The sequence below is a fragment of the Mus musculus genome, chromosome 9, assembly GCF_000001635.26.
Source record: "Mus musculus strain C57BL/6J chromosome 9, GRCm38.p6 C57BL/6J".
Lineage (NCBI taxonomy): Eukaryota > Metazoa > Chordata > Mammalia > Rodentia > Muridae > Mus > Mus musculus.
In genome coordinates, this window is record NC_000075.6 from 53,299,661 (window position 1) to 53,318,481 (window position 18,821).

Consider the following 18,821-nt stretch of genomic DNA (forward strand, 5'->3'; position numbering starts at 1 on the left):
GTAGGCAAGTAGTTAGATAGATGATAGATGAATAGATAGATAGATAGATAGATAAAATGAAAGAAGGAAAATATGTTTTAGCCAAGCAGATCAAGTACTTACAAGTCCTTGTATATGCCTCTGTACTTTTTAGCTTCAAATTTGTGCTCACTGTGGCCACGGATCAAAGGAACCGAAAGGATATGAAAAGATTCCACTGGCGCATTTCTGTGATCTAGCCCACTGCTGTTCTCCTTGCCAAGAACTGACTCTTGCTCAAATCTTACTCTTCGTGCTTCAGCCCACTCTTCACCGACCCTCTTAGCCAGAACTAATTTCTTTTGTGTACTCCATGGCATTTGTATGCTCTCAATATTTTTAATAAATGTATGGGTATGTGCACGAGTACAGATGCCCGAGGAAAAGAGAGGCATCACATCCCCCTGAAGCTGGGATTACAGTTGGTTATGAGCTGCCCTACATGGGTACTGGGAACTAGAGCCAGGGGCTCTGCAAGAATAGCAAGAGCTTTTAACTTCCAAAGCAGCTTTCAAGCCCAAGGAATTTGTTTTATTAAATAATTACATCTCTACCCATGCTAAGTCCCTTACTGAATTATGAGGAAAGGACTGTGTTGTTTGGTGTGTATACAATAGCTTCATGGAACAGGTTCCAGAATAGGTTAGTTTCAGTCAGCTCACTGATAAGAACAGGACAAAACCTCACCACTACCGACATTAGAAGGTCAGTCCATATACCTAGTAAAGGAACATGCAAGAATACCTGAACAGTGTGTACATGACAGACTTCCAAACTGCCATCATTAACATAGAGACAATCTATGAGGGAGTTCTGTGTTGTATGTTATAGAGTGGATCCCCACTTCTTGCAGCTAATAGATGCCCACAAAAAAGTTGTTTCAAAGGCTGTTTCTTCAGACATACCAAAGATAAGACAAGGGACCAGCAGCAAAAGCAACCATTCTTTATAGTTTTGACTGTTTTTCCTTTAGAGGAGTGAAACCCAGTTTGGTTTATTTATCATGAAAAGATGGTATTTGTGGACATACCTTGTAGATATTAGTGACCATCAAAATCACAGCAGAAAGGACTAAATTAAGGGTATTGGGGGAATGTATGTCCACCGGACAAATTGTTTTTATGTAGAGAAACAAGTTTTCTGGAAAGACATTTATCTTAAAAAAAAAAAAAACAAAAAAAAACAAAGCACATGTATGCACATCCTTGGAAATACCTGACTTCACTATGTCATGGAATAATTGGCTTTCTAGGAAAAGCACTTTCTGTGGTTGCACGGGATTGTGATTCGCTTTCTAAAATACTGTCAGTGGGGCTTTTCAAAGTCTGAGAATGACTTTCTATGAGACAATGGGACTGTGTGTGTGTGTGGGGTGATGGCAAGTTTGGCAAATAATTCAATTTCCAAAGGTAGCCTAATGCCAGTCCTTCTGTGAGTCCCTCTGAGCCAAAGCCTGAGATAAAGTGAGTTTAGGCTTCCCCGGTCTTTTAAATAAGATAACACTTCTACTAACTCTAGCAAGCTCCTACCAGTTCTCCTGTTCTCAATCATTGAAAGACAGGATTAGTCGTGAATCTTTTTCCTTCTTCGTCTTTCTTCTAGACAAGCTCAAATTCTTCCAGCAAATAGCAACAGCCAAGCAAATACTTAGGGGCTAACACTCAAGGGCAAGCCTTCCTTAGAGACAGAATTATGTAGGCTTGTTTGCTTAACAAGTCACATAGAGGGTGGGAAGGGGGTGGGGGGTGGGAAGAGACGCTGCAAAGTCCGCCCCGCCCCCCAAATGCGATTGGTTCCTTTTCTCCATTTAGTCACTCACTTTGCATCTCGGTTGGACAGGTTGAGAGAAACATGTCATTAAGGTGTTGTCAAAAGGAGCCCTGTATGTGTGGGCTGGTCCCGAGGTTTGTGGTTTTAGCTTTTCAAAGGCGCGGAGCTATTATGGGCTATGGGATCAAGTTCGGGAAAACTAGTCTTCATTATCTTGAAAAATGGCTTTGTAACAGGAGGCGCCAAGGAGCTTAAGTACACATAACTCGCACACGGGAGAGAAAATGACGAAAGTTCCTCAGGGGTTTGATTTCAGCTTCCTAAACGAGGAAGAAGCCAGGAAGATCCTCCAGGTACTGGAAAGAAATGAGGAACTCCGGAGGGCAGAGAAGGACAGGATCAGGTACGAAGCGAACTCCTCCTCTTGGGCTGGGCCTGCATCCTGTTGGTTTCCGAGGGAACCCAGGGACACCTGCTGGGACCCTATGCAGGTGCTGCTTGGAGTGGCAAGAGGGAACGAAGACGTTGTTTCAGTGGGTCTCCAGATGCCTCCCGGGTGCTCTCTCCAGGCTCTCCATCCCCAGCGACTTGGCTGGGAGTCCAGGACTCCGCAGGGAGGAGGGAGAAAGTCGCTCGTTCTTTGCATTTCTCGGTGCGTGGGTCCCCGCCTGTTCAGGACACCTGGGCTAACCTCAGCTGGGAGGGGTTCAGGCATAGTAGAGGCTCAGGTGCGTCATAGGCTACTAGGGATAAGGTCGGACCGTTTTAGGGCACGTGAGTTATTGTACGGCACTCCCTAGAACTGGATCCTGGCAGCTGTTCCCTCCAAGCTAGAGGCCCAGAACAGGAGGGAGATCCAGGAACTTGCCAGAGGGTCCTGTGTGGGTGAATGGGACTTAGACACGTGGGGTTGGCTGTGGTGTGGTGCTGTAAGAAGGAGTTTCTACGGGATCCAACCAATGGCCTTATTAATAAATACAATGTTGTAGGTGAGGACGGGATAAGAAACTAGCAAATTACGTCCAGAAATGATTCTTGGGAGCATAAATTAACTTATTATTTTTTTCCCTGCTGGAGTACGAACCCACAGACCTATTCAAGTCTTCTGCAGTGAAGTGTGGGAGGAAATCCAAGATAGCACACAGGCTGCAATGTAGGCATAAGCTGGAGTTTAGAGAGCTGGCTTGGTGAAGTCATTCAGGTTCCCAATTCCAATCAGTCCCTCCCACCTCCGCCCTCCTCTTCCTCACCCCAAAAGAAACGCCTCCAAGGACAAACTTCCAATTATGGAACCCTCCTTAGTCTTTGCAGAGACAGAAGACACTGAGCCCAAAGCTCCCTCTTCATTTTTTCTCCTATGTGGCTCTCTAGGAAGGGCGGGGGCAATGGTGTTTAAAGTTTGAGAATGGAGATCTCATCACACAGGCTCCGTCCCTTCCAATCAGTCAGTAAAAAGTCAATCATTCACTCTGAAAGCAGTGTGTTCACACTCACCCGTGAGTGCCCACACATATGCACGTCGGCCACACGGGGTGTCACCCCATTCAGAGAAGGACATAGATCTACTTAGGGCCAGCTTCAAAGCATACACAATCCCCACACTCCCAAACTGTAGTGCTCAGAGTAGGATGTTCCTTGTCTGTAAAGAGAAGGGCGACATTATACATGAGGGGACAGCATGGCAACATTAGGAAATAGAGAGAGAGAGAGAGGTGGGCTCACACTTAGGGATCAACTTGGCCCTTTTAAAATTATAGTCAGCTGTCCCTGAGTTTGTTTCCTGCCTGTGGATCCTGGCCTTGTCTGGCCTTAGTGAGAGAGAATGTACCTAGTCCTGCAGTGACTGATGTGTGGGAGTGCGGTGGGGGGTGCCCCCTTCTCAGAGAAGAAGGGGAGAGTGGGGGATGAGCTTTGAGAGGAGGGCTGATATTGGGATGTAAAATTAATTAGTTAATTTTAAAAAAATGATAGTCTTAGATGCTCCAGTGGCACAGTCTGTTAGCATGTGATATTTTTACAAGCTGTAGTCTTAGTGATATGATTTATTTTAAATTCCTTCAAGGGAATTTCTTTGGTACTGTATTAGACTTATGTAAAATATGACAAATGAAGGAAAATAGATAAAGGGTATAGAGGACCTCTTTATACTTTTACTTTTGTGTATATACTATATGTGTGTGGTACCTGTGTATGAAGTATATGCACATGTGTATGCATGTGGACAGTCATGGGAGCCAGAAGAAGACAGCTAATGTCCCTCCTGCTCTGTCTTATTCCTTTGAAACAGGGTCTCTCACTGAACCTTGAGCTATGTGGGCTGGTGGCAATTCTCCTGCCCTGTCCCTCACAACTCTGAGGCAATAAGCACCTGCCATAGTTGGCTTTTTCTATCCATCAATGTCAAGATATAAACTCGAGTCTTCCTGTGCTTGCACGGCAAGTGCTCCTCTTACCCCCTGGTTGTCCTCCTGCTCCATCACCTTGTGCTTTCTCTACTGCAGTCTGTGTCATCCACATCCTTGACTCTGGGGGACATAGGTCTATGCATAGATGGCCACCGGCGAAAGCTTAGTTAGGAAGACTGCAACACTTCTTGTGACTTCACGATGTTCATGTCCTCAATGAAGCACTAGCAGAAGAGCCACATTGCTAGCACAAAGATAAAAATTATAATTGATAACCTACTAAAATAATCATCCAGTTAAAACATCACCACCACTGACATGTAAAATCACTTTAGAGAAAGTAGATGATTGGACCAAACTCCCAAAGCAATGACCCTGGCATCTTCTTTTCTCCTGGTTACTTCCTGGCTCCCACTGTGGAATCCCCCATATCTCCATGGATCATGGACCATGTTCATTCATTTCTGTAGATGATACTGGCCTGCAGAAATGACCCAGGATAGCATGTAAGCCAGCTGTCTCTTCCGCTCATTATCTTGTAAAATATGATCATTATATTTTCCAAATAAAAACTCAGAGTTCATGACTTATGGAGTCCCAGACTGTAGCTTCAGAAACAGCTCAAAGGGCCTTTCTGGGAGATGCTAGGGCCTCTACATTTCCTCAGAACCAGCTTCTTGAAGTAGGGTTCCCTTGGCTAACACAGTAAGGCACTAGATAGAGGCATTTGGCAAGGTAGCTGATTGAAAGATATGATGATTCACCTGTATTTATGATAGATTTGAAATGCCAACAAGACAACTATAAAGAATTCCTATGTTAGAAATTAAAGGTGACTGTTACATGAACGCAGGGATGCTCTGATATGGATGTCAGTGCTATAGGAATAGTTGAGGACCCAATGTAGGAGAAAGAACTCCCCAAGATCTCTTAATCATGCAGGGATGTCTCCTCATCTTCACCAGTACTCAGCCTCTTTGACTTTAGTTTTTAGGGGAGGATTTGCATTTAATATAACAATGTTTCTAACATATAAGACGTTCATTCAAATTCTAATCACCAAGATTCAAGTTGATAAATAGGCAAAAATCAATCGCATTTGAATATAGGTAAGCAGTAAACGAAATAAATGGGGGCAATGTTGAGTCACAATAATAATGGAAAATTAATTTTGAAATGCCCAGGGCAGGCATGTTGTTAGTGACAAGTAGATTTCAAACTTTTCCTACAAGATTTGTTTTTATTATTTTGAACTGTATGTATACGCATATATTTGTGTAGGCATGTGCATGTGACCATAGAAACCAAAAGAGGGCGTGGAATACTCCAGAGGTTGAGTTACAGGTGGTTGTAAGCTGCCTGATGTGGGTGCTGGGAACCACAGTTGGGTTCTCTGCAAACGCAGTGTGCATTCTTGACTGCTGAGCCACCTTTCCAGCCAACTCTAAACCTTACAGTGATCAAGAACAGAATTTGAATAAACCTGGCCTTTGACCCAGTTATCCATTTCTTTGATAGTTATTAGTAGGAGCCTTGAGTAAGAGGAGATAGCTAGAGCAGCCTTTACTAAGTACTACCTTTTGTAGGACAATAGTAATTATTGTCCTAATAATAACAGCTAGCATTTGTTAGGCACATACCATATACTGATCATTGTACTAAACATGCTGTGCAGAGTTCATGCATCTAGGCACCCTTTTTAGTTTCCATTTCACAGAGAAGTAAACTACTTATAAACGTTGAGTATCTTGGTAAGTAGTAGAATCAGAAGTTAAATCTAAGTCTATCTTAAAATTATTTTGCCTGTCAACATTGAGTAATAGTCACAGCCATTCCTTGGGTCAAGTATTATGACATTTAACAATGTCAAGGAACTTGCCCAGGATACTATAGTCCACAAAATACAAATCTAAAATGTGAGCCATGATCAATCCAGCTCTAAACAACTTTTATCTTTCCCATATCGAATGTATACATACATACATATCTATCTATCTATCTATCTATCTATCTATCTATCTATCTATCTATCTATCTATCTATCTATCTGTTTACATATGTGTGGACTTTTATGTATTTGTTTTTATTTTCATCCTAAATCTGACCAACAGAAATTTTTGTTTTTCTTTCTTAAAAGCTAGCAGTAGGGGCTGGAGAGTTGGCTCAGTAATGAGCAATGACTTTTCCTGTGGAAGATCTGGGTTCAATTCCCTGCATCCCCCTGGTGGCTCACAAACATCTGTTACTCCAGTTTCAGGGTAGCTGACACCTCCTTCTGATTTCCATAGGCAAGGCATGCCTCAGTAATACCCCCAGGGATCCAGGTTCAGTGAGGGACCTTGCCAATAGATAGATAGATAGATAGATAGATAGATAGATAGATAGATAGATAGATAGATAGATAGGAGAGGAGGGATTAAGGAAAACAGTCAACTTAAGTGTATACATCCAGCCAGGCGTGTTGGCGCACGCCTTTAATCCCAGTACTCGGGAGGCAGAGGCAGGCAGATTTCTGAGTTCGAGGCCAGCCTGGTCTACAGAGTGAGTTCCAGGACAGCCAGGGCTACACAGAGAAACCCTGTCTCGGAAAAAAAAAAGTATGCACATCCAGCCACACACTTATATATACAAACATACATACACACTAAAATGCATATTGTGCATTTAAAATCAAAATCTTGCTATCTTATTTATTTATTTATTTATTTATTTATTGGTGGTGGCAGTGCTGGCAGTAGCAGCGGTGGTGCCATGTGCATGCCACAGTACATGATTGGAAGTCAGAGGACGCTGCGCCAAAGTTGGATCTCTCAGTCCGCCATGTCGGTCTCAGAGATCAAACTCAGGTGATCAGACTTGCAGGCAGACACCTTTACTCAGTGAGCTATCTCTTTCCCCATATGCATTTACATTTTTTATAATTCTGGGTGTGTGTGTACTTCTGTGAAAGTCAGGCAATAACTTGAAGGAGTTGGTTCTCTCCAGGAGATAGAACTCAGGCTGTCAGGCTTGGGGGCAGGTGTGTTTTGCCATCTTGCTGACCGTGTGTGTGTGTGTGTGTGTGTGTGTGTGTGTGTGTGTGTGTGTGCATTTCATAAAGCTATACTCCAAACTGTTGAAAGGGTTACCTCTTAGGAATAATATTTAATTTCTCATTACTTTGTTACAGTTACATGTTCTTTAAAAACCCTATTTTAAAGGCTTTGTTTTGGTGATAAAGCAATGCTGATCTTGAGTATTTTTGCCTTAATGTATTTTTATTATTTATTAAATTAGTCTATTTACTTTTTGCATGTGGTATATGAGTCTGAGTATATGCCTGCCACAGTGGGAATGTGGAAGTCAACGCACAACTCTTTGCACCTCTACCTTGCTTTTGAGGTCTCCCTTGTCATTTCTGCTGCCGAATATCGCAAGCTAGCTGGCCCATGAGCTTGCAAGCACTTCTGCTCTCTCTGCCTCCCATTTCCCAGGGCAGTGCTGAGCTCACAGATGCAAGCTGCTCATACTTACTGTTAGTTCCATACTTACTTGGACGGCTTTTATCCACTGAGCCATTTTCCCAGCCCTGTATTTATTTTTGAGGCAAGATCTCTCCATGTATCCCAGATTGGGCTGGAACTCACCATGTAGCTTACTTAGGCTAGCCTTGAACTTTTGGCAATCCTCCTGTCTGAGACTCCTAAGTACTAGGATTGGAGGCGTGAGCTCTTGCTTATAGGTTATAAATACCTTCTTAAATAATTTCTTTTAAAGGTATGTCTAGTAACTTGTCTGCCCTTGTCACTTTCTTTGTAGTGTACACACATACACACACATATCTGTGTAAGTTGGTACAGGGTGAACGGAACACCAACTTTGATTCCTTGTGATCAAGGATTATTTTGGGTGGAGTTAGGGTGACAGTTGGTAGTCATTCCATGCCTAGTTACAGGAATGTAACCACTGTGTAAAGAATACAAGGTAAGGGAGAGAAAAATGTGGGCAACTACATGAAAACAGAAAGTCAGATTGAGGCTCATCTAAAAATGCTTTCTCATCCACACAGATGATCTTAAAACCACGTAATGAATGCCAAGGCATGGGGGACGGTCAGGCTAGGTCAGTAGGAAAATGTTCCCCTTCTTACAGCTGTGCAGAGGTGGCAGCGAGGCTATGCCTTCCCCACACTGGGGAGAATTCTAATGCTGTCACACATGTGGGTGCTTGTGCAGTCGCTTGCTGCCCAGGCTGAGTATTTGAGAATCGCAGGCTCGTCTCCTCCCACTCCTACCTTCCAGAATGTTTCATTATTGACATTGCCGTAGCCCTGCTTTAAAGGCTGTACTTTAGTCAATTAGCACACCATGGTTGCCAGCTTCCCCAAGCCCTGTGCTAGCCTTCTAATGGTGGAAAAAGAAATAAATGGAGGGCTCTTGTGACCAAAGACTGTGATTTTTTTTTTAATATTAACATTGAGTTTGGCTTAGTTTGGCTTGTAGAAAGCACATTTAACAATAGTTAAAGGAACAGGGGGATGGGAAAAGACTCATGGGAGCATGTGACCTACTCTAGCCACTACTCTTCCATCCCTCATCACTGTGGGTTTATTTTTAAATCTATGTTTACTGTTTACATGGAAACAGAGTCTATAACCCTTGAGAGTGTCTTCCTCAACTCAGGAAGGTGCCATACAGATGTCACTAGTTGTTGTATATACCAAGAATCCATTCCTTTGTAGGGCTGAGTACTACTCCATTGTATACATGTACAATAGGTAATTACTTCACCCACTGAGCTACATTTTAGATTATTTCCAGCTTTGGGAGACCTTGAATAGAAGTGCTATAAACATTTATACACACTATTGTGTAAACATAAGTGTTTATAAGGAATGTACTTGCCAGAGCCTGTTTTTTTTTTAATTCATATAGTATTTGCTAAGTTATTTTCCCTAATAGCTGTAATATATTGTATTCTTAGTAGTAGAATATGAGAGTTCCAGGTTTTACTTAATAACTCAGCTACTATAATAAATCAATACCTTAAGTTGGGTAGTCTATAAGCACAGAAGTTTATTTTAATAGTTCTGAAGCTGGGAAGTCTAATATTGAATATCAAATGTTTTCAATGTTTTTATTTTACCCTGTTTTATAAGCATGGGGTATTACCATATTCTATTTTGCATTTCCTAATGACTAATAATAAACATGTCCATGTGGTTATCTGCCTTTCATATATTCTTTGATGTCTATTCAAATCTTTGCATATTTTTAATTGAATTGTTTGTTTTCTTACTGTTGGTTTCTTTTTCTTTATGTATTCTGGACACTATCATTATGTGATACAGGATTTTACAAGCATTTCCTCCCAGATGCTGCTTGTCTCATAGTATCTTTGTAGAACAACAACAAAGAAATCCATTTTTATGACATCTAATATACAAAGGTTTCTCTTGTGAATTATGCTTTTGGTAAAATTCTGAGACCTCTACCAAATGCAAGAGCAAAATATTTTTCCCTATGGTTTAAAGGGTTTTTCTTTTGAGTTTTATCTCTTAGATAATTCTATTTTGAAATATTTTCATGCATAGTATGCAGTTTAGTTTGGGCTTTATCTTATTTCCTAGCTATGGATGCCCAGTTCCCCCAGTATATTTCTTAGGAAGAAATTCCTCCTTCACTGACTTGTTTCTGTGTCTTTGTAAAAGTATATTTGGGGGTATGTTTCTTGACTCTGCCCTACTTTATTGTCTATATGCTATTTCCTCAATAAATGGTACACATGTTTCATTCCTATGAGTTTATAGCAAATCTTAATATCAAAATTATAAAAATAGGGACTGGAGAGATGCCTCAGTGGTTAAGAGCACTGACTGTTCTCCAGAGATCCTGAGTTCAATTTCCAGCACCCACATGGTGGCTCACAACCATCTGTAATGGGATCTGATGCTCTCTTCTGGTGTGTATGAACACAGTGACAGTATATACATAAAATCTCTTTTAAAAATTATAAAAACAACTATTTTGCCAATTTACTTCCTTTACTTTTCTGTGTCAGTTTTAGATTTACCTCTGCTATTAGTACAAATCCACACTGAGAATCCTGTGTCCCAACACTCTGCTAAACTCATGTAGAGGTGGTTTCATTTCCTCTTGTCTGACAGGTATGTCTTCTATCCTTCCTGCCTAATATTAATGAAAACTTCCAACATGGGGCTGGAGAGGTGGCTCATCAGTTAAAAGCATTCACTGGCTGTTCTTCCAGAAGACCTCTGTTCAATTCCCAACACCCACGTTGCAGTTCACAGCTATATGTAATGCCTGTTCTAGAGGAGTCCCCTCCCCTCCTCCACCCTCACACACACACACACACACACACACACACACACACACACCCCACATACACACCCCACACCCACACACACACACACACACACACACACCACACACACCCCACATACACACCACACACACACACACACACCACACACACACACACACACACACACACACACACACACACACATACCCCACACACACACCCCACATACACACAAACTTCCAACATGACATTGAACAGGGCTGACTTGCCTTGACTCAGAACTGTCAGTCTTTTGGTGTTAGGTGTGATGTTGCTTACGATTTTCTGATTGATGCTTTTGCATCAGATTTTATCTCTTACTGCTAAAAATTTTGATCAAATTCTTTAGAAACACCGCTTAATGTGCTCATGTGGTTTTCCATCTTTAGACCTGATACGGTGTGTACAGTAGCCACTTTTAAAATACCAAATCAACATTGCTATTGCAGAATGAACTGTGTTTTTAAAAATGTGTGCTGGTCTAACCTGGGTTCCTCGGTGTGGTCTTGGAGAGATCTATCACATAGATAGTTGACTGAAAATGGGATCACTCGGGTGCATCCTACTGTAATGAGGCTGACATCCTCACTGAAAAAAATCTGAACACAGGGCAGGCATAGCAAAAAAGCCATGTGTAGACACCATCATAGTTACATGAGCGATGAATGGTCAGGAACAGGGATGGTCCTTTGGAGGAAGCAGGGTCCTGTCCTATGTTGATCTTGACCTCCAGAACTGTAGGGTCATAACCCATTTGCAGCCACATAGTTTCTTTATTTTGATATTTTATTGCAGTACTTTCTTTCTTTCTTTCTTTTTTTTTTTTTTTTTGGACTTCATTTTTTTATTAGGTATTTTCCTCGTTTACATTTCCAATGTTATCCAGAAAGTCCCCCATACCCACCCCCACAAGCCCCTACCCACCCACTCCCCCTTTTTGGCCCTGGCGTTCCCCTGTACTGGGGCATATAAAGTTTGCAAGTCCAATGGGCCTCTCTTTGCAGTGATGGCCGACTAGGCCATCTTTTGATGCAAATGCAGCTAAATGAGAATTGCAGTACTTTCTTACCACCAGGCTAGCACACACAGGCACACTCTCAAGGCAAGCCCCATTGGCCAGGATTTATTGCTATTTATAGTTAAAATTTAGTTTGCTAATGTTTCTTTAGGGGTTTTGGCACCTGGATTGGTGAAAGATACTGATATATATATCATGTTGCTTTGCTTTGCTTTGCTTTGTTTTTGAGACAGTCTTATGTATAGCCCAATCTATCCTCATATGTTGTAGCTCAGGCTGGCCTCAAACTTCTGGTCCTCCTGACTTGTATTCTAAGCATTGGAATTGGAGACATGAACCACTATGCCATGCTTATGGTTTTTGTCTACTTAAATGTAGAGTAAATCTAGCTTTATTACAGATTCTCTTCTATTCCTGTAAGAGGTGGTGTAGTTTCTCCTAAAAGCATTTGGTAAAACTCCTGGTACTGGAGTTTTTTTTCTGTAAGTTTTAAATTATAAATTCAATTTCTTTAATGATACAGGGCTTTTCCAGATAGGTTACCCCGCATAAGTTGTGTAGTTGGTGGTTTCAAAGAAATGCACTCATTTTGCTTATATTATCATATTGAGGTATACAAGGTTGTTGTCATGTGTTTCTGGCAGGCTACGTTAATAGCATCATCTTTTTGACATGCAACCTCTATCATGATATGAGTGCACTTATTTAGGTCTACCATGTTGTTCCCTGTTCATTATTTTTATATGTTCCTCATTTTCTCCTCCCACCTGCAGCATTAAAATATTTTAACTATTTATTTATTATTTTAATATTTTAAAATTGTTAATTATTTTAAATGTTTCTTTATTATTGGGGGGCAGGCACATGTGCCATAGTTCACAATATGGGGGTCAGAGGACAGCTTGACTAAGCTGGTTCTCACCTCATGGGTCCCAAGGCTCAAACTCATGCCTCAGGTGTCAAGGGCCTCCGCTTGCTGAGCCTTCTCACTGGCCCCTTGCAGTGGCTTTAAGCGTTTTGTTTTGTTTTTTATATTTGTTTACTGAAGATTTTGCTGTTTATTTGTATATATGTTTTCATGGTTACTCTGGTAATCACACACACACACATCTTTTCACAAGAAACTTATAAATCACTATTTAACATGAAATGTAAGACATCACTTTTACAGAGGTCAGTTTACCCCTTTATGTAGGCTTTATGTGGTGTTTGCTTGATATATTAGAACTATATATAATAGGAATATAATTTTTGCTTTTAACCCTCAAATATTCTTTATGGAACTCAATAAAATAATAACTTATTTCATAGCTCTTTGTATCTAGGAGTTTGCACCTATTGATTTAACTACCTAGCATCTAACTACATCTATCTACCCTCCCAACCACCCATCCACCCATTCATCCAGACTGAAGGTCAACCAGATGGCTTTGCCTACACTGCTAAGTGCTGTCTAAGATTCACTCCCAGCCATGGGTCAAAGCTATTTAAAAGGGAACTGCATCTGTATTCAGTATGTGCATGCATTTTCTTGTCATTATTCTCTGAATAATACATTAAAACCATCATATCTTATAGCATTGCATATTATTCGGGTTTTTTTATTCTTTCATGATTTTCATAGTACTTTATACAGATGTGAGTGTTCATGTTTTTGTTTGTTTCTTTGTTTGTTCTTTATTCCCGGGGCGGGGTGGGGGGATCGAAGCTGAGTGGGGGAGTTGCCCCATCATCTTAGAACCACAGTTCCTCTATCAGAACAGATTCCTTCCCTTGGTGTTTTAGCAGTGTGCATGTTTGCTGTCCCTGCCTTTGCTCCCAGGAGACCCCTTCCCTGCACCTCCACCTTTCCTACACCTTATATTCAAATTAGAGGCACTTTCTGGATGTCTCTGGCTTATTCCAGTTCCCCACCTAGGAGTCAGTTGGAATCCAACCAAAAACCAAGCCACTCTGTGTATCAGGTGTAATGGAGCACAGTGAATTGGCCATGTGGCCACAGAGAGAACCAGCAAAACAATAGGGGGACAGTGATGGCAAGCCAGAGGAGAGCAGTGCATGGAGCCTGTAGCATAGAAGCTACAGAAGCCATAGCATACTAGAGAGCGGTTCTTCTCAGGTCATGGGAAGGAAAAGGCAAATGCCTGCTTTGCTGTGTTGGCCAAGTTCAAGTAGCAATAGTTTAACGACCAGCTCGCAAAATTGCCAAATATTAAATAATGAGAGCCAGCTCTAAAAGTCACTATTTAGAGACAAAGGGGTGACTTGGTGGCATTCTCCAGGAGAAAGCCTCTAGCTCCTGCAAGAGAAACGGGAATCATGGCAGGGGTGACCAGGAGTTTGGTGATGGCAGAGCAAGTCATTTGCAGAAGTTCTCCACAGCAAGGCAGTTGAGAGAAAGGGGCAAACCCTTCACTTGCCTCTTCCCTGCTAACCTACCAGTTCCTGCAGGGCTACAGTAGGAAGCAGAACGGCAGGTTATGAGAGCCTGAGAAGCGTAGCCTGCAGGTGTCACCTCCCGGTAGTATGTCCCTCCCTTCTTCCCTGGCATGGCTGTGCCTCTTTTCTGTCTCCCTTCAGAATCCTCCTTCTCTCACTGCTCATTCACTTTGCTTCCCCTCCTGAGAGTTCCCCAGAATTCCCCCATGTGTAACCCTGCTGTCTGCATCCCACCTTTGCCCTTTGTTCTTTCTTTACACTCTGCACTTTGGGAGATTCCTATTCTATTGTGGCTTCTGAGGCTACCTGGGGCTGCTCTCTGCCTTGCTCCCTTCTGGGTGGAGCATTGCCTTCCCAGAAAGGGACTGTGACCAGGTCCTGTCAGATCTGTAAAAGTCAACATCTTTGAGCATAGATTCAGGGTACTTTAGGTACTGGAGGCTCTTGGGGCTGAAACTGAAGACTGAAGGACTTGAAACTGGAAGATTTTTCAGGCGCAGGTTGTGCGTAGCCCATGCCGACTCCTCCTAGGGTGCCTTTGACTCTGTGTCTTCCGACTGGTTCAGATATTAGATGAGGGATGTAACTGTAATACCAGTCACTTACACTCATGATAGGCTGCCCTAAGTGAGGCCAAGCACCCATGCTGAAGTGCCCCCCCCCCCCCCCCGCCCATGTGAAGCTTAGTGTTGGACTGTCTAAGCAATGGCTGCAGACCACTGGGTTCAGCTGAAGTGATGCAGTGCTGCTATGGCGGGCACAAGACTTGCCTGTCTGGGGGGAGTAGCTGTGCACTTGCCTTCTCCACGCTCTGGCAACTCCTCTTCTGTGTGTCTGCCTGCACACCAAGGCTATTGGCACATCTGCTGGGAATGTTTCACATCTGTGATGACATGTCTTCAGCTATGGTGATTCTTAGCTGTGGCTGAAATGAAAATGATTTAAGAAACTCTCAAAACTACCAGGCCCATCACAGGATTGACACCACAGGATTGACACTCTCTCTCTCTCTCTCTCTCTCTCTCTCTCTCTCTCTCTCTCTCTCTCTCTCTCTCTCTTCCTCCCTTCCTTCTTTAATATCTGAGGTTCTAGGATTCAGGCTGTTTGAGCTCCATTTACCATGGGTGTGAATCTCAGTTCATGAAGAAACCTCAGAGTCTGGAATGTAATTTTAATCAGGGAGGCTAGGGCTCCAAGAAGCCTACTGGAAGCTTCAAGGCCCCAGTATGCCTCATGGGCTAGGCTTTTATTAGGGGCATCTCCACACAAACATCAAAACATGTTTACAAGAAATGGAAGGGCTTGCTTAATAGATCACCAGGGGGCACAAAGACAAAGGAATATGAATAGAAATAGATGGAAATATAAGAAGCCCATATGTCTCGTAAAAAATACATTCCTGCTCCTGACCTGGCAAGCCTGTTTCACAGACCATGCCTTCTGCCTTAGTGTGCTGAGGCTCAGAATGTTCCTACTTATGGACCATGCTTCTTCCTCAGACGCTGTTTGCAGCATCCTTTGTTCTTTGGCAATTTTATGAATGTATACAAGGTATTCTATCCATTCCTACAACACTTCCTCCCAGACACATGCCAACACAGCCAGCCTCCTCCCATATGCATGCCGCTCACCTACCCACCCCCAGAACTGCCAACATAGCCGCCTCCCACATGCATGCCCCTCACCCACCCCCCCCCCACACCCATTGAGTCTAATTAGTGCTGCTGCTGGAGTGTTGACTGATGTTGTTGGTTGTGCAGATAACTATAGCTGTAATGCACCTATCAGTACAGCAGACATCTTATGTCTATAAGGTAGTGAGCACAGCACATTTTCCCATTTCCCTTCCCCTTTTTGGCAGTGTTCCGTTAGCCTTTGAGGGGGTGATACGCATGCCCTGTTTGTGGCTGTGCACTCACTTATTCTCAGCTCTTTCTTAATCCGTGTTGCAGTCAACTGCAGTAGAACTTCTCTGGCCAAGGTTTCGGGCAGCACTAATCTATGATTATAGCCATAAATATTCAGAAGGCAGTCTCGAACACGTCCATTTAGCAAAACAACAGCAATAGCTAATCCCCTGGGCCTATGACCTATTGACTGAGGGGCATTGATCAGATTGACGGTGCCAGGCATGTGAGCAGCCTTTTAAAGCTCCTCGGGTGAGACTGACTGAGACTGACGTAGGCTAAGGGATCTGACAGGTCCCCTGGGCACTTGGATCATGTACTTCAACTGTCCCATCTTTCCTACTTTGCATGAGTTTTGAGAGACTGCTAATATTTCAGAAAATCCTATGCTAGGGAGGAAAAAGCCTAGGGTCCTGCCATGGATCCATTGAGAGGATTATGCCTGCTGCAAATATAGTGAACTTGATGTCTAGTATTTTTTTTTTTAAAGTTTCTTACTAGACCAAAGTTACCTTCTGTTCCCAAAGCTGTTTAGTCAGGCAACTGGGAGAATCTTCTTTTGCTTTCACTGTTTTGTATCTCAAGGACCTCCCACCCCCCACCCCAGTGCAGGCTGTTGCACACACAGAGGCTGTAATGGCCACAAGCTGCTTAGGTTCTGGCCTTAAGAACTGGCTTCCGTAAGCCCCACTACAGGGTGTAGGCATTCATCACCTTGGCTGTTAAAAGTTTGAGCTCAGTTCCTATTTCTTTTTTATTTTTTTAAAATTTATTAGATATTTTCTTCATTTACATTTCAAATGCTATCCTGAAAGTCTCCTATACCCCCCTCTCTGCTCCCCAACCCACCCATTCCCACTTCCTGGCCCTGGCATTCCCCTGTACTGGGGCATATGATCTTTGCAAGACCAAGGGCCTCTCCTCCCAATGATGGCCAACTAGGCCATCTTTTGCTATATATGCAGCTAGAGATATGAGCTCTGGGGGTCCTGGTTAGTTCATATTATTGTTCCTCCTATAGGGTTATAGACCCCTTCAGCTCCTTGGGTATTTTCTCTAGCTCCTCCATTGGGGGCCCTGTGTTCCATCCAATAAATGACTGTGAGTATCTACTTCTGTATTTGCCAGGCACTGGCATACCCTCACAAGAGACAGATATATCCATCAATACCTCTCCTGGGCATATATCCAGAAAACATTCCAACTGGTAATAAGGACACATGCTCCACTATGTTTATAACAGCCTTATTTATAATAGCCAGAAGTTGGAAAGAACCCAGATGTCCCTCAACAGAGGAATGGATACAGAAAATGTGCTACATTTACACAATGGAGTACTACTCAGCTATTAAAAACAATGAACTTATGAAATTCTTAGGCAAATGGATGAATCTGGAGGGTATCATCCTGAGTGAGGTAACCCAATCACAAAAGAATTCACTTGATATGCACTCACTGATAAGTGGATATTAGCCCAGAAACTTATACTACCCAAGATATAATTTGCAAAACACATGAAACTCAAGAAGAAAGAAGACCAAAGTGTGGATACTTCGTTCCTCTTTGGAATGGGGAACAAAATACCCATGGAAGGAGTTACAGAGAAAAAGTTTGGAGCTGAGATGGAAGGAAGGGCCATCCAGAGACTGCCCCACCTGGGGATCCATCCCATAATCAGCCACCAAACGCAGACATGCATATGCCAGCGGGATTTTGCTGACAGTTCCTATTTCTTAAGTGGCTGCCATATATTCTGTGGCTTTCTTCTCCCAAACGCTGCGAATATATAAAAACTGCCTAGGGTTGTATGGATTTGGGGATGATTTTAACTTGTTAGCTGGATTGTAATGTTTGTACTTGAGCTTGCACTTAAGTTGTGCCTTTTCCTGGGGGGATATGGATGAAATCTGTTCAGCCTAACTAAAGCATCAGCAGCAGATCAAATAAATGATTCCAGCAGAGTCGAGCTTCCTAGACCGGTGAGTTAGCAGGACTAGGGATGAGGAGTTAGCTACAGGGTGTGGATTACTGAAGGCAGCTGCACCACTGAAAAGCCCACACCAGGATAGGTGATCCTCAGGACCCCCCTGAATGGCTTGTTTGGCAAGGTGGGGTCAGTCTCCTCTCTCGGGCTGTTGTTACTCTTTGTATAACCTTAGGGAAGTACCTTGTGGTCTTGTAAGTTTTAGGAGCTTCCTAGGCTTATGAAGTTCATTTACATCTTCAAGGGCATCCCTCTATGAAGGAATGTTTCCTTTTGGAAGACATGGCTACACATTTAGAAGTTCCTCTGCAGGACTAAGAGCCAAGCAAGATCTCTGCTTGCTGAAAGTTGTCCTTGAGTAAGCTGTTGGAGCTTTAGTCCTAGCTGTATAAAAAGAAAAACTCCTATGTGTGTTGGAAGAGGTTGGAAATGACCCTGTACGCCACTGGGGAATGTGTAAGCAAGAGTATGGCCACCCCTTCAATGTCATCAGGCAGCTTCCCTACCCACTCACCACTCTTCAGTCTTAACTGCAGGTATAGCACTGGCTCCAGAGAAGGCAACTGGAAAGGCCAATAAATTAGGTCATGTCTATCCATAGCTGTTTAATTACCTAGCCTCTGCCATCCAGGCAGACATCTTTAAACATTTATGAGTAACATATCCCCTCCAAGTTAGCTGTCTTTACCTTCTAAGCCACCTCCTCCAGGTTCTGCTAAAGTCTGGTTCTAGCTTGCTGTCCATCACCACCCTAGCTTTCTTCTTACTTCTTCACATGCTGACATTTGACACTTTCTCTGTGCTGCTGAGGTTGTTGAGGAGAGTCTACTGGGATAACCCAATTAATGAATGTACTATGTTCATGTGTGTGTGCATGTGCGTGTGTGTGTGCATGTGCGTATGTGTGTGTGTGTGCGTGTGTGTGTGTGTGTGTGTGT

The 18,821-nt window shown here is 42.9% G+C and overlaps 1 protein-coding gene across 2 annotated transcripts in view; it reads left to right on the plus strand.

The window, feature by feature from the left end:
* The first annotated feature begins 1,853 nt into the window (after positions 1–1,853).
* The window catches only part of Exph5 (exophilin 5), a 79,653-nt gene continuing 62,685 nt past the window's right edge, over positions 1,854–18,821 (plus strand). The window contains exons 1-2 of one of the 2 annotated variants that reach the window (XM_006510425.4): positions 1,854–1,922; positions 2,025–2,191. In XM_006510425.4, the coding sequence (XP_006510488.1) occupies positions 2,073–2,191 (119 nt within the window). In that variant the 5' untranslated portion in view covers positions 1,854–1,922; positions 2,025–2,072. Of the gene's footprint in view, positions 1,923–2,009; positions 2,192–18,821 lie in introns of those variants that run through there. The other variant, NM_176846.3, reaches the window with a different exon arrangement.